At 43.7% G+C, this 13140-nt stretch overlaps 1 protein-coding gene across 1 annotated transcript in view; it reads right to left on the bottom strand.

The window, feature by feature from the left end:
• The window catches only part of LOC115459528 (endoplasmic reticulum-Golgi intermediate compartment protein 2-like), a 405254-nt gene that overhangs the window by 169251 nt on the left and 222863 nt on the right, over positions 1–13140 (bottom strand). Inside the window, exon 8 of the mRNA XM_030189342.1 lies at positions 909–1010. Within this exon, the coding sequence (XP_030045202.1) occupies positions 909–1010 (102 nt within the window). The remainder of the gene's footprint in view (positions 1–908; positions 1011–13140) is intronic.

The raw sequence follows: 13140 nt of genomic DNA, 5'->3' as shown, positions 1-13140 counted from the left end.
CTTTCCTGTTTGAGAGGTCTCGTTCCCAGTAATTGTCCCATCAGCAGCTATCCGAGTATCGCCACAGAATATTAGCTGCTGCCTCAGATTTGGATATTCAGTGCCTGGACAGAGGCCAGCATTGAATATTTGGGTCTAATTCAGCTGGTGGCTAGAGTTTAAAGAAATGTACCTGCAGCCAGCTGAATACTGCCCCCATAATTTATGTGGCTGAATATCACCACTGTCCAGATAATGTTTTTGCCTACTTTCCCCTATCCCTACCCCCCTTTTTTTTTTTTTTACAAATAATATCAGGCCATTTAGCAATTTAAATGGCCCAATATTAACTGTATGTATAATTTTTTAAATCACATGGATAGGGAAATTACATGTTAACTGACCTTTGGTGAAGATATTAACTTGCTTTGAGTATCAGTCCTCGTTTTCAACTGTGTCCCAGATATACAAAGTAACTTGCCCAAAAAACTTGGGTGAATCTCCTCATAAAGGCAGTTAATAAATAAATACATAACAAAACATCTATGGAATCTTAGCGGACACTGGGTGGCAACGCCGGTATTTGGAGAATAAAACCAGTGCAGGGTGGACTTCTACGGTCTGTGCCCTGAGAAAGGCAGGGACAAATCAAACTCGGATATATATATAAAATATTACATACCATGTAAAATGAGTTTATCTTGTTGGGCAGACTGGATGGACCGTTCAGGTCTTTATCTGCAGTCATTTACTATGTTACTATAAAAAGTTACATAGACAGTTACATGAGTTAACTCATGTCCCAGGACTTCTGAATCACAATTGTGTGCTCCAACCACTAAACCTCTTCAGAGTTAAAAAAAAAAAAAAAATCATTAATATAGAAACACAGATAAAACACTAATATGAAGTAAAAGCTACTTTCTCACCTTGGTGGCATTGCTGTTGTGGCACTTTTAATGGCACTTTTGAATATCACATCTTGAAGGGAGTGCTCCTCCCGCAGCCTATTCTGAATGAGCAGAAGCATCCTACAGACAATTATCAAAAAATACTAGCTGAAGACTTGTTTAGTCACCAATTTAAGCAAATCAAAATTACTTTGAACTGGAGGTCTAGAACTTAGTTTTGTATAACTGCACTTTCTTATTTACTAACGTTCATTAAAGTGACATAGGACTCGCACAGAAAGAGCAAATCAAAAAAGAAATTAAACTGCACAGTAAGGCTCAAATGTGATGTATGGCTGTTACTGGATGAAAACCAAATTCCAAATGTGCAATAAGATGGAAACCCCCATGTTGAGAATAAGTCACAGAAATTGCTAGAGGCAGTTTATAAAATTGGGTTCTGTATTGATGATTGCAAAGTGTGAATCAGCAAAAGACCAAAAAGGAGAATTCTCCGAGTGTTAGTAGAGAAAGCATTCAAATAGATGTTTTGCTTTTTGAGGATTATTTAACCCACACCTGATGCTTATAGTTAGAGAACTCTTCAGATTGTTGCTACTCCTGATGCAGGTGGTTGCAACGAAACATAGCACCATGTAGAGTCCTTTTTCTGAACTTCCACTGTTTTGGAGAATTGTTTTTATACAGACCCATCAATCTAGGTTTTTTTTTAATGTAATTTTTTTTTTATTTTAACGAGGTCTTTATTACAGTGAACAAAGAGAAATACATCCAAGTACAATGCACAATCTGCTTAAGGAAAAACACAACCTGTTCTCGAAGCTAAGGGAACCTCTAATAAGTATAGTTTTGTTTTAATTAAACAATACTAAAGAAAAAATAGAAACATAGGAGGAGGAAGGAGAAAAAGAGGAAAACAAAGACAAAAAAAACCTCAGACATTGGAGCCCTAAAAGCATAACCACACAAGAAAAGCCAAGCCAGGTCTCACTCACCCACAAAACTCAAATTAAACACAGATCCCCAAACCTTTATACAGGTCTTAAAAGAATTTTGCCTAAGAGCAGTTAGTTTCTTCAATTTATATACAGTATAAAGTCGAGATCTTCACTTAGCAATAAGTGGAATCCCTGGTGACTTCCAAGCAACTGCTTAAGGTGAGCTTAGCCACATGTAGCAGTTGGCGCATCAGCAAAGTCTGATATTTTCGAAGTCCTGGGATAGCTCTATTCAACAGGATAATCCCAAGAAACTCTCAAACCAGGTATCCACAATATCTGGAAGAGGATGGATTTCCAAAATGAAATGGCTTTCGGGCATGACCACCAAATGTGAATCATGGTGCCCTGAACTCCACAACCTCTCCAGCATAATGCAGAAGTCTGAGGAAACCAATGATGGAGACAATGGGTAAGGTAACAGCAATAAGTCAATCTAGTTTTTATCATGGAAACCAGTATGTGGAGTTCCCCAAGGATCACCACTTTCACCGACCCTCTTCAACCTAATGATGACACCCTCTGGCCAAATCGCTATCCAACCATGGCCTCAACCCATACATTTACGCAGATAATGTCACAATCTATATCCCGTTCAAACATGATCTAAAAGAAATCACTAATGAAATCAACCACAGTTTCCAAATCATGAACTCTTGGGCGGATATTTCAACTAAAACTTAATGCAGATAAAACACAATGTCTTATCCTCTCATCACAACACAACATGAGTAAATTCAACACTATAATCATACCAGATCTTACCCTCCCCGTACCAGACAGCCTTAAAATTCACAATTGACCGAAATCTTACACTTGAAAGCCATGTGAAGAATACAAGGAAAACGTTCCATTCAATGTGGAAACTCAAAAGAGTAAAACCTTTCTTCCCAAGGAAAATATTTCGTAGTCTGGTACAATCAATGGTACTAAGGCACCTTGACTACTGCAATGCACTTTACGCTGGTTGTAAAGAACTCATCATCAACAAGCTCCAAACAGCCCAAAATACTGCAGCCAGACTCAAATTTGGTAAAACAAAATACGAAAGTGCCAAACCCTTAAGAGAGAAATTACATTGGCTTCCACTTAAAGAACGTATTACGGTCAAGGTCTGCACCCTGGTTCACAAAGAGGCATATATTCAAAGCACTTAGCCTTCCAAAGTTCCATAGAAACCTATGGAACTTTGGAAGGCTAAGCACTTTGAAAATATGCCTCAAAATCATTTACGGAAATGCCCCGGTCTACATGTTAGACCTCGCAGACCTGCCACCCAGGAATACTAAAAGATTAGCACACACATTCCTGAACCTATATTTTCCCAGCTGCAAAGGACTAAAATACAAATTAACACATGCATCGAGCTTTTCCTATCTAAGTAGGCAGCTTTGGAACGCATTAACACTTGACGTGAAAAAGATGGACGATTTAACCAACTTTCGGAAATTACTGAAGACTTACCTTTTCAACAAGGCATACAGCACCGACCCATTTTTTGAACTTTAACGTACCATATGAACTGTAATGCATTACCACTGTATCTATTAGTCCAAATTTGATCTCTCTGTAACTGTTTGCTTAATTCTACTTTATTACTTATGTTCTTTATGTAATACCACTTGTATCTTTCACTCTGGAATGGCGATTGCCATGACAGATCAATGTAAGCCACATTGAGCCTGCAAATAGGTGGGGAAATGTGGGATACAAATGCAACAAATAAATCATAAATTCTTCAATTCTTAGGTTCCTTTTTATTTATTTTTTAAATGTATTCTTTATTGGTCCCCCCCCCCCTTACTTCTTTTTTTTTTTACATTTTATTTATCATTTTTATACATAGTAAACAAGTATAAACTTGTAAAGAAAAATCCACTATTACAATTAAATCTAAAGATGTTATTCATAACACAAATTAAATATTATAGCTTCATTTAAAGTCCACAACATGAGTCCAAGATTCCTAAATAGGAGAAAACAGGTAAACTTTATAAATCAAATTTTGAGATACAGACGAGTTTCTATTCAACTTTACTTAACTAGGAGCTCTCGTAGATGTTAAAAAAAGATGACAATTGGTCAGGATCAAAATAAACATATTTTTCACGGCTTAATAGGAGATTAAATATTTGCAAGGATATTTAAGGTAAAAAGTTGCACCAAGTTGAAGTGTCTCCTGTCTCATCTGTAAAAACGTTTGTCGCCGCCTTTACATTTCCCTCGCTAGATCTGGAAAAACACGAGTTTGCAAACCACGAAAGGTTTTTTTCTTTATTTTGAAAAAAACTTCTTTAAAATCCAGATCTTGTCCGAAGGTAACGCTACTGTGGCCAACATAGTAGTTGGTGTTATCTGTTCTGAATCCGACATTTCAAGAAGGGCAGAAACATCCAATGGTTGCGCATTCTGAATATTATTCCTTTGTAAAGGATCCAAACCCTTCACAGGTATATAACAAACCTGTGAAAAGGGTGGCATATCTTTATCTTCTATCTCTAGAATTTCTCCGAGGTAATTTTTTAGCATCTCCCGAGGTGAGATAAGTGGTTGTCACGGAAAATTTATAAAACACAGATTATTAGATTTTGAAGTATTTTCCAGCATTTCTGATTTTCTCCTTAAATTAACCAAGTCTTTAAGCATTGTTGTTTGCTGTGATCTCAACTCTAAAACATCCTTTTCCTGTTTAGCCAAATCTGCTTTAACTCTTTTCACCTCATTCTCAATTTCTGTTACCTTCCCATCTAATATCACAACTTCATTTCTTATTTTCCTCATCTGGGGGCACAAAAACTTCCCCATTTCTGCAATCAACTGCCATAGATTGTCCAATGTCACTTCATCTGGTTTCTGAAAAAGTTTAGCAAATGCAATGCTCTCAAACTCTCTTCCTGTGAAACATGTTTCTCACCTTCCAATGTCCCTCGCAACTCCTCCTGTGTTTTTCCGGCAGTGTGAGATAACAGGGAAGAAGCTGACAAATCTCCCAGGTTCTCCGTTAAGGCTAACACTGCCTCCCGTCCAGTTCCACCCTGTAACAGGGTATTCAGGGCTAAGGACGCCGCCACCGGAGAACTACTTCTCACAGGCTGGGGAGGAGGGGCCCTTGCGTCGGGGCTCAAAGAAACTTCCAGTTCAAGATTCAGCTCCTGGTCTCCTATCCTGGGCTGTTCCAGCGAACTGCTCAACGACGCTGCTGTTGAAACCTGAGCTCGTTGCAGATAAGATTCAATCAAGCCAGAAGATATCAAAGGTCTTTGCTGCTGGGCTGCAGTAACAGCAGCTCCGCCCCTTCTGTTCGGCATTACAAGGTAATTAGAGAGTAACAGTAAAATCTGGAGGAGCTCTAAAACACGTCTGTCTCAGTCAGCGGCCATTTTGGAACACCCCCCCCCCCCCCCTACTTCTTTTTCATTTTTAAGTGTGATTCGCCCAGTTACTTATTGGGCTATTCTGAAATTTTTACACAGTGACAGATACAGAGTTAACTACTCAAAGGGGATCTTATCAAGTCCAGCTAAAGAACATTTCTCCTTTCACTCATCCCACTCTATAGATGGACAGAATACAAAATCCCCCCAAACTAGAAATACTGGACAACACATTGTTCAAGTGAAAGAAATCTATGTGAAGGCTCTCCCATATAAACAGGAAGAATGTGGTTAAGTGGATATTGTATACAACTGGAGGTAAAGCAAAGATACTTACCTGTAGCAGGTATTCTCCGAGGACAGCAGGCTGATTATTCTGACACGTGGGTTGACGTCTGTGTCGGCCCGAGAACCAGCATTTTGCTATAGCAAAAACAAAAAAGTTTTGCTACAGTCTTCTGCACCGCGCATGCGGACTGACTTCCCACCCACTATGCGAGCGAGTACCTCAGTTAAATCAAAAAGCATAACGAATAACTCCAAAGGGGAGGTGAGAGGGATTGTGAGAATAATCCGCCTGCTGTCCTCGGAGAATACCTGTTACAGGTAAGTATTTTCACTTTCTCCGAGGACAAGCAGGCTAATTATTCTCACATGTGGAGTATCCCTAGCATCTAGGCTCACTCAAAACAATGAACATTGGTCAATTGGGCCTCGCAAAGGCGAGGACATATCATAGGTTAACCTGAAACTATATACAGTTAGCTGACTCTGAGAGTGCAGCCTGGAACAGAATAAAAATAGGCCTAGGGGGTGGAGTTGGATTCTAAACATCAAACAGATTCTGCATCACTGACTGCCCAAACCGACTGTTGCATCGGGTATCCTGCTGAAGACAGTAGTGAGATGTGAATGTGTGGACTGATGACTACGTTGCAGCCTTGCAAATCTCTTCTATAGAGGCTGACTTTAAGTGAGCCACCGACGCAGCCATGGCTTTAACATTATGAGCCGTAACATGGCCCTCCAGAGTCAGCCCAGCTTGGGCACGTGAAGGATATGCAATCTGCTAGCCAACTGGAGATTATGTTTTTTCCGATGGCAGCTCCCCTCCTGTTGGGATCAAAAGAAACAAACAACTGGGCGGACTGTTTGAAGGGCTTCGTCCGCTCCACGTAAAAGGCCAATGCTCTCTTGCAGTCCAAGGTGTGCAAGCTGCTTTCGCCAGGGTGGGAATGAGGATGGGGGGAAAATGTTGGCAAGACAATTGACTGGTTCAGATGGAACTCCGACACCACCTTCGGCAGGAACTTAGGGTGCAAGCGGAGGACTACTCTGTTGTGATGAAACTTAGTATAAGGTGCATCCACTACTAAGGCCTGAAGCTCACTGACTCCACCAAGAAAATGACCTCCAAGTACTTCAGATGGCATGAATTCAGTGGCTCCAAAGGAGCTTTCATCAGCTGGGTGAGAAAGACATTGAGATCCCATGACACTGGTGGAGGTTGGACAAGGGGCTTTGACAAAAACAAACCTCTCATGAAGCGAACAACTAAAGGCTGTCCAGAGATAGGCTGACCTTCTACACGCTGATGGTAAACACTAATTGCACTAAGGTGAACCCTTATGGAGTTGGTCTTGAGACCAGACTCTGACAAGTGTAGAAAGTATTCAAGCAGGGTCTGTGTAGGACAAGAGAGGATCTAGGGCCTTGCTGTCACACCAGACAGCAAACCTCCTCCATTTGAAAGAGTAACACCTCTTTGTGGAATCTTTCCTGGAAGCAAGTAAGACTCAGGAGACACCCTCTGAAAGACCCAAGGGGGTGAATTCTAAGGTCTCAACATCCAGGCTTTGAGAGCCAGAGACTGGATGTTGGGATGTAGAAGCGACCCCTCGTTCTTTTTTTTTTTTTTAACAATATATTTATTGATTTTCATCCAACAGAATACAACAAACATGTCATTCACATGGTACAATAAGCCATCGTCTTCTGTTAATTATAGAAAATTTAGAATCAAACTCCTTGCCCCCCCCCCCCACCTCCCATTCCACCCTACCCCCCCCTCCCTCCCCTGAGGTAACTCAACACGTGCATCTCAAACTCTTGAGGATCGGACTTACTAATAGGTTACATCACCAACCCTCTCCACTCCATATATGTGTTCCATGTTTTAAGGAAACGAACCAATGTTCCTCTTCTAGCAGCTGTCATTTTGTCCATTATACAGCAAAAATCTAATTTTGCCAGCACCTGCTCCACCGTAGGAGCCACCACCTGCTTCCACAACCTGGCTATCAAGGTCCGAGCTGCTGTGACTATATATACCAGCAAACCATGTTGTGCTTTACGGATCCCTGCCTCTGGAATGTTAAGCAGACACAAACCCGGGGACAGTGTGACCCGAATCCCCAATTTCTCTTGTATTTGGGCCATTAGGTTCGTCCAGAACTTGTGGATCACCGGGCACTCCCACCATATATGCCAAAATGTACCTTGTGCCCCACATCCCCGCCAACAAGTCGACGTCCCTGATTTAAATATACGGGATAGCCTGTATGGCGTAAGATACCACTGATAGAGCATCTTATAGCCATTTTCCACCAGTGGTGTCGACACCGTGAAGGCTAGTAATGTTTTAAAGATCTTTAGCCATTTTTCCTTCGGATATTGTACTGCTAGTAAAGCTTCCCATTTTTTAATATGAGTCAGGGGGAACGAGTGGTGCAATAGCGCTTTGTAAATTCTAGATATTCCGCCTTTTCCTGCCCCAGAGTCCATGGCCCGTTCTAATTCAGTAATTTGTAAGGACAGGTCATCCTTGGCTTTTCGTTGTATAAAATCTCGGACCTGCATATAGTGAAAGTTATCCCTGTCTACCAACCCATATTCCTCCTTCAAAGTGTCGAATGTGCAGCAGTGTCCCTCCTCCCATAACTGGCCTGGTACTCGCAATGATGCTGCCGACCACTGCCCATACACACGCTCCTCCAGACCCGCTGAAAAATCCACTGCAAAGATTATGGGGGTATTTAAATGATACTTCCGACCCGGGAACCAAGTTGTTCTGCAACTGATCCATTCTTTCAAAGCCACCCCCATTTGGCCCTGTAATCCCTGTATAAGACTCTTCAATGACGGTATAGGGAGCCAAGGAGCCACCCATAATGGGATCCCTTTCAAACCCCACTGTGCCGCATGTGACCACGGTCTGGTGAGTCCTTTTTCTGACCTATAGCTAACATTTGGAATAATGATGCCCTATAATATAACCAAAAATTCGGTACCCCCATCCCCCCATCCTTTCTAGATTGATACAATACATTTCTAGCAACCCGCGGGGGTCTTTTCCGCCAGATAAAGGCGAAGACCTTTCAGTGTAGCATCTTGAAAAAAGTTTTCGGGATTTGGATGGGAATTGCCATAAACAGGTATAGGAGCTTGGGGAGTATAGACATTTTCACCGCCGCGATTCTGCCCATCCAGGACATCCCCAGCCCACCCCACCTTTCTAATTCCGTGAATAGAGCTTGCGTTTTAGGGACAAACTTTGCCTGAAACAAGTCCATCGTGTTCGGGGTTAAATTCACCCCTAAATAGCGTATAGCCTTTGGTGCCCATTTAAATGGGAATAGCGGCTGCAAGCTCTCCTGTAATCCTGCTGGAAATTGTATAGCTAAGAGTTCTGATTTCTGTATATTAATTTTTGGGCCTGCTACCTCCTCATATCTTTTAAGAATATCCATCATTGCACGCATAGACTCTTCAGGATTTGCTAAAGTTAGAAGGACATCATCCGCATAGAGCATTATTTTAGTGTCCTGTCTCCCCATAGTTATGCCCAGAATCCGTGGCTCCTGTCGAACCATCCGTGCCAGCGGTTCCATAGACAAAACGAACAGCAAAGGGGACAACACACACCCCTGCCTCGTGCCCTGGAACAACTCGAACGGAGCTGTACTCCTACCATTAATTTTTAATTGAGCCAGCGGGTTACGATAGAGCGCCATGACCCAATGCAGAAACTGTCCGCTGAATCCTACGTATTCTAGCAACTTGAAAAGAAAGGGCCACAACACTCTATCGAATGCTTTTTCTGCATCCAGTGACAGGAAAACCGCTGGCTGCCCTATCTGCTGTATTCTGTCCAATAAATATTGTGCTTTTCTAGTGTTATCAAAAGTCCGCCTAGTTGCGACAAAATCTGTGTGGTCCTCATGTCGCAGGCGTGGGAGCACTTTTTGTAGTCGTTGTTGCCAGGATAGTGGTGAAAATTTTATAGTCAGTTCCCAACAGGGAGATTGGCCGATAAGATCCACAATTCTGAGGATTCTTATTGGGTTTGAGTAACAACACCACACTCGCCAACCTCCACGAGTGGGGGAGTGTAGTCCCCGTCGTGATAGTATTAAGCACACGAAGTAGCACTGGCGATAGAATGGCTCGGAAGCACTTATAAAACCGGTTGCCAAAGCCATCTAGCCCCGGTGCCTTCCCTCCCGGCAATCACTTTATAGCTGTTTCAATTTCCTCCTTCTCAATAGGGGCCGATAACATATTCCGCTCTGTTTCCGTCAGAGTGGGGAAATCTACCCTCTGCAACAGTGTGTGTATTGATCCCTCTTCTGGGAGGGTTTCTGGCTGGTATAACCGCTTATAGTAATTCACAAATTCTCTTTGAACGTCCTCCACCTGATCCCAAACCCGACCTTCCTCATCTGTTATGCTATTAATATTATTGCGGTTAGCTAATTGTTTTAATTTGTATGCCAATAGCCTACTAGCTTTGTTGTTAAACTCATAATACTCTTGCTGAACCCTTTGCAGCTGTTTCTGAATGCTCCTATTTTCCAATGCTGCCAATTGCACTCGAGCTCTATGTAGATCCTCTTGGATATTTGGTGCAGTCTGTTGCTGCTTCACCTTGGTATCAAGACGATCTATTGTGTCTCGCAGTGCTATTTCCTGCTGTTTAACTTCTTTATGTAAGTGCGCTTGTAAGGATATCATCTTACCACGTATCACGACTTTTAGGGTTTCCCACAATATCTCAGGTGTGACATCAGGTGTATCGTTTATGCTAAGAAATTCTTTTAATTCCCCTTCAATTATTTTCACCTGTTTAGGTTCATTTAGCAAGCTGTCCAGAAATTGCCAGTTTCTCCTCCCATCCATCACCCGTCTACCCCGCAATGAAAGAGCCACTGGAGCATGGTCAGACCATGTGCGTGTCTCTTTTTCTGTAGATATAACCTGTAGCATTAAACCTGGGCTGCCCATCCACATATCAATTCTGGAATGTGTATTATGAGGGGCTGAGTAGCATGTGTAATCTCTTTCTGCATCATGTAGAGCCCGCCATATATCCACCAATCCCCATATATTCAGGAAATAGATTAGTCGGCTCCGCTCCGCCTGTGCGTAGTGCGTAGCCTCCCCTGTATTATCTACCTTAGGATCCATGGTAATATTGAAATCCCCTCCCAACAATATCTCTCCCTGAATAATCTTTGTCATTCGAGAGCTGACCTTTTCAAAGAATTCACCCTGTGCTTGGTTAGGAGCATAGATGTTTACTATTGTATACAATTGGCCCTCCATTTTGCCCACCAGCATTACAAAACGACCCCCATTGTCCCTCGTCACATCAGTGGTGTCCCAGGCCAGTCCCCGCTTCAATAATATCCCCACACCTGCTGTCTTTCTCTGCAGCTTATTGGATGCCAGATATTGTAACGGGTAACGCGAATTACCCAATAAATGTTCATGTCTTTCCAATAAGTGTGTTTCTTGTACCAGTATAATATCTGCCCCTATCCTATTGGCCTCTTTAAAAAAACTCTTCCGTTTTTGTGGAGAGTTTAGGCCACGGGCATTGAATGACATCAGTTTTATCACTGCAGTCATTGATCTAGCCAGAAGAACATCGCTATTAATCCTTTCATACAATAAGTCCCCCTCCCGATAGCCTTAGGATCTTTTCTTTTCTGAGTTACCCCATCACCCCCCCCTACCCCCCCATCCCCTTTGCATCCAGTGGGACATCCTATTCCCACCCATTAGTTGAGAGAGCGGTGATCCCTCGCATGCCCTCCCAGCTCTATGATGAAAAAATATATATATATAGCAATATCATTATAACACCCCCAGATCAACTTCTGCGAAAGTATAACCCCACATATACCTCCTTCAAATTGGATTAGCATAGTCCCTGTCACACATTAGTTCTCAAGGTCCGTCTTTAGCTGTAGGACTTTGCTGCTGGCTGGGTTGATGCCTGGTTAGTCGCCCCTTGCCTCTGGTCACCCGTGTCCATCCTTGGCGGGACGAACGCAACCCAGCATCCGCCGTGGTACCCGCTCTTTCTGGCACTGTCTCGACCTCTGGCCAAGTAGCTCTAGCTTCCTCCACGGTCCAGACGCGGTGCCATTTTCCATCCATGCTGTAGGCCAGAGCAAATGGGTATTGCCATTTGTAGGATACATGTTGATCGCGGAGGTATCTTGTGAAGCTCCTTAAAGCCGCCCGTCGTTGCAAAGTCGAAGGTGCCAAGTCCTGGTATCCCATTTAAGATCGTCCGTTTTCCGTGCTTCCCTCATGATGGCCTCTTTGATCTTATAGTCCGAGAGGCAAGCTATAATGTCTCGAGGTATATTTGCACGAGCGCGTGACAACACTCTATGTGCTCGATCTATCTTTATATCCTCCGGGGCCACCGCGTGCTGTTCGTCCGACAGAAGCATGCTCGCTATCTGCTGCACAATCTTTTCACAGTTCAGATACTCTGCCTGTTCAGGGATACCCCGGATCCGTATGTTAGAGCGTCTAGCTCGATTCTCCAAATCTTCCACTCGATCTAAGAGTGTATTGTAGATTTCTTGTTGTTCCTTAAAAGCTGTGTTCATTGTGCTTAAAGCCTCTTGCTGCTCATCTACACGATCGTCCACCTCTGCCACGCGTCGGCCTATCTCTGCTATTTCGCCGCGAAGCTCCGCGGCTAGTTTTGTGATGTTTTCGCGCCCGCCTTTCACTTCTTCTCGAATCTCTATAAGGAGGGCATGGAAATCGCTCACCGAGAGATCCACATCTCCCGCAATTCCACTCTTCTCAGCCTCCCGGGTAGCGCCTGCGGCCTGCGCCGCTCTCGGCCCAGCCGCCATCTTGCCTCCCTCCGACTGCGGCTGGTAGGAGAAAGCTTTTAAAGTTTTACGAGGCTCCGATGACTCTTTACCGGCCAAGAGTACACTCGCTAAGGCTTCCGACGCTTGTTTTGAAGGTGACCTGGGGAGAATAAATCACCGCTGTTGCTTAAAAACGTGATCTTTCTCGCTGGGCATGCAGAGCTCTTTGCTCACGCCACCATCTTACAGCGTGACGTCACCGCTCCCTCGCGACCCCTCGTTCTCAGTGATGAGGGATGGAAAACACTCCACAGTTCCTCGGAGGACAACTCCAGAAGAAGAGGGAACCAAATCTGACGGGGCCAGAAGGGTGCAATCATGGTTCCGCGGTCTTGCTTGAGTTTCAGCAAAGTCTTCCCCACCAGAGGTATGGGAGGATACGCATACAGAAGGCCTGTTCCCCAATGAAGGAGAAAGACTTCTGACACTAGTCCGTGGTGGGCCTGAAGCGTGGAACAGAACTCAGGGAGTTTGTGATTGATCTGAGTGGCAAATAGATCCACCCAGGGGGGTGCCCCACGCTCGCAAGATCTTTCTGGCTATGCCCATATTCAGCGACCACTCGTGAAGTTGCATTATCCTGCTCAGCCTGTCAGCCAGACTGTTGTTTACACCTGCCAGAAACATGCCGTGACGGCGTGCCCAAAGGCACATCTGACACAGAGGGAGAGATCCGGTGCCCCCCGCTTGCTGG

The sequence above is a fragment of the Microcaecilia unicolor genome, unplaced genomic scaffold (genome assembly GCF_901765095.1).
Source record: "Microcaecilia unicolor unplaced genomic scaffold, aMicUni1.1, whole genome shotgun sequence".
Classification (NCBI taxonomy): domain Eukaryota; kingdom Metazoa; phylum Chordata; class Amphibia; order Gymnophiona; family Siphonopidae; genus Microcaecilia; species Microcaecilia unicolor.
The sequence above is the reverse complement of the archived record's forward strand: the minus strand, read 5'-3'. Positions and strand labels throughout refer to the sequence as shown.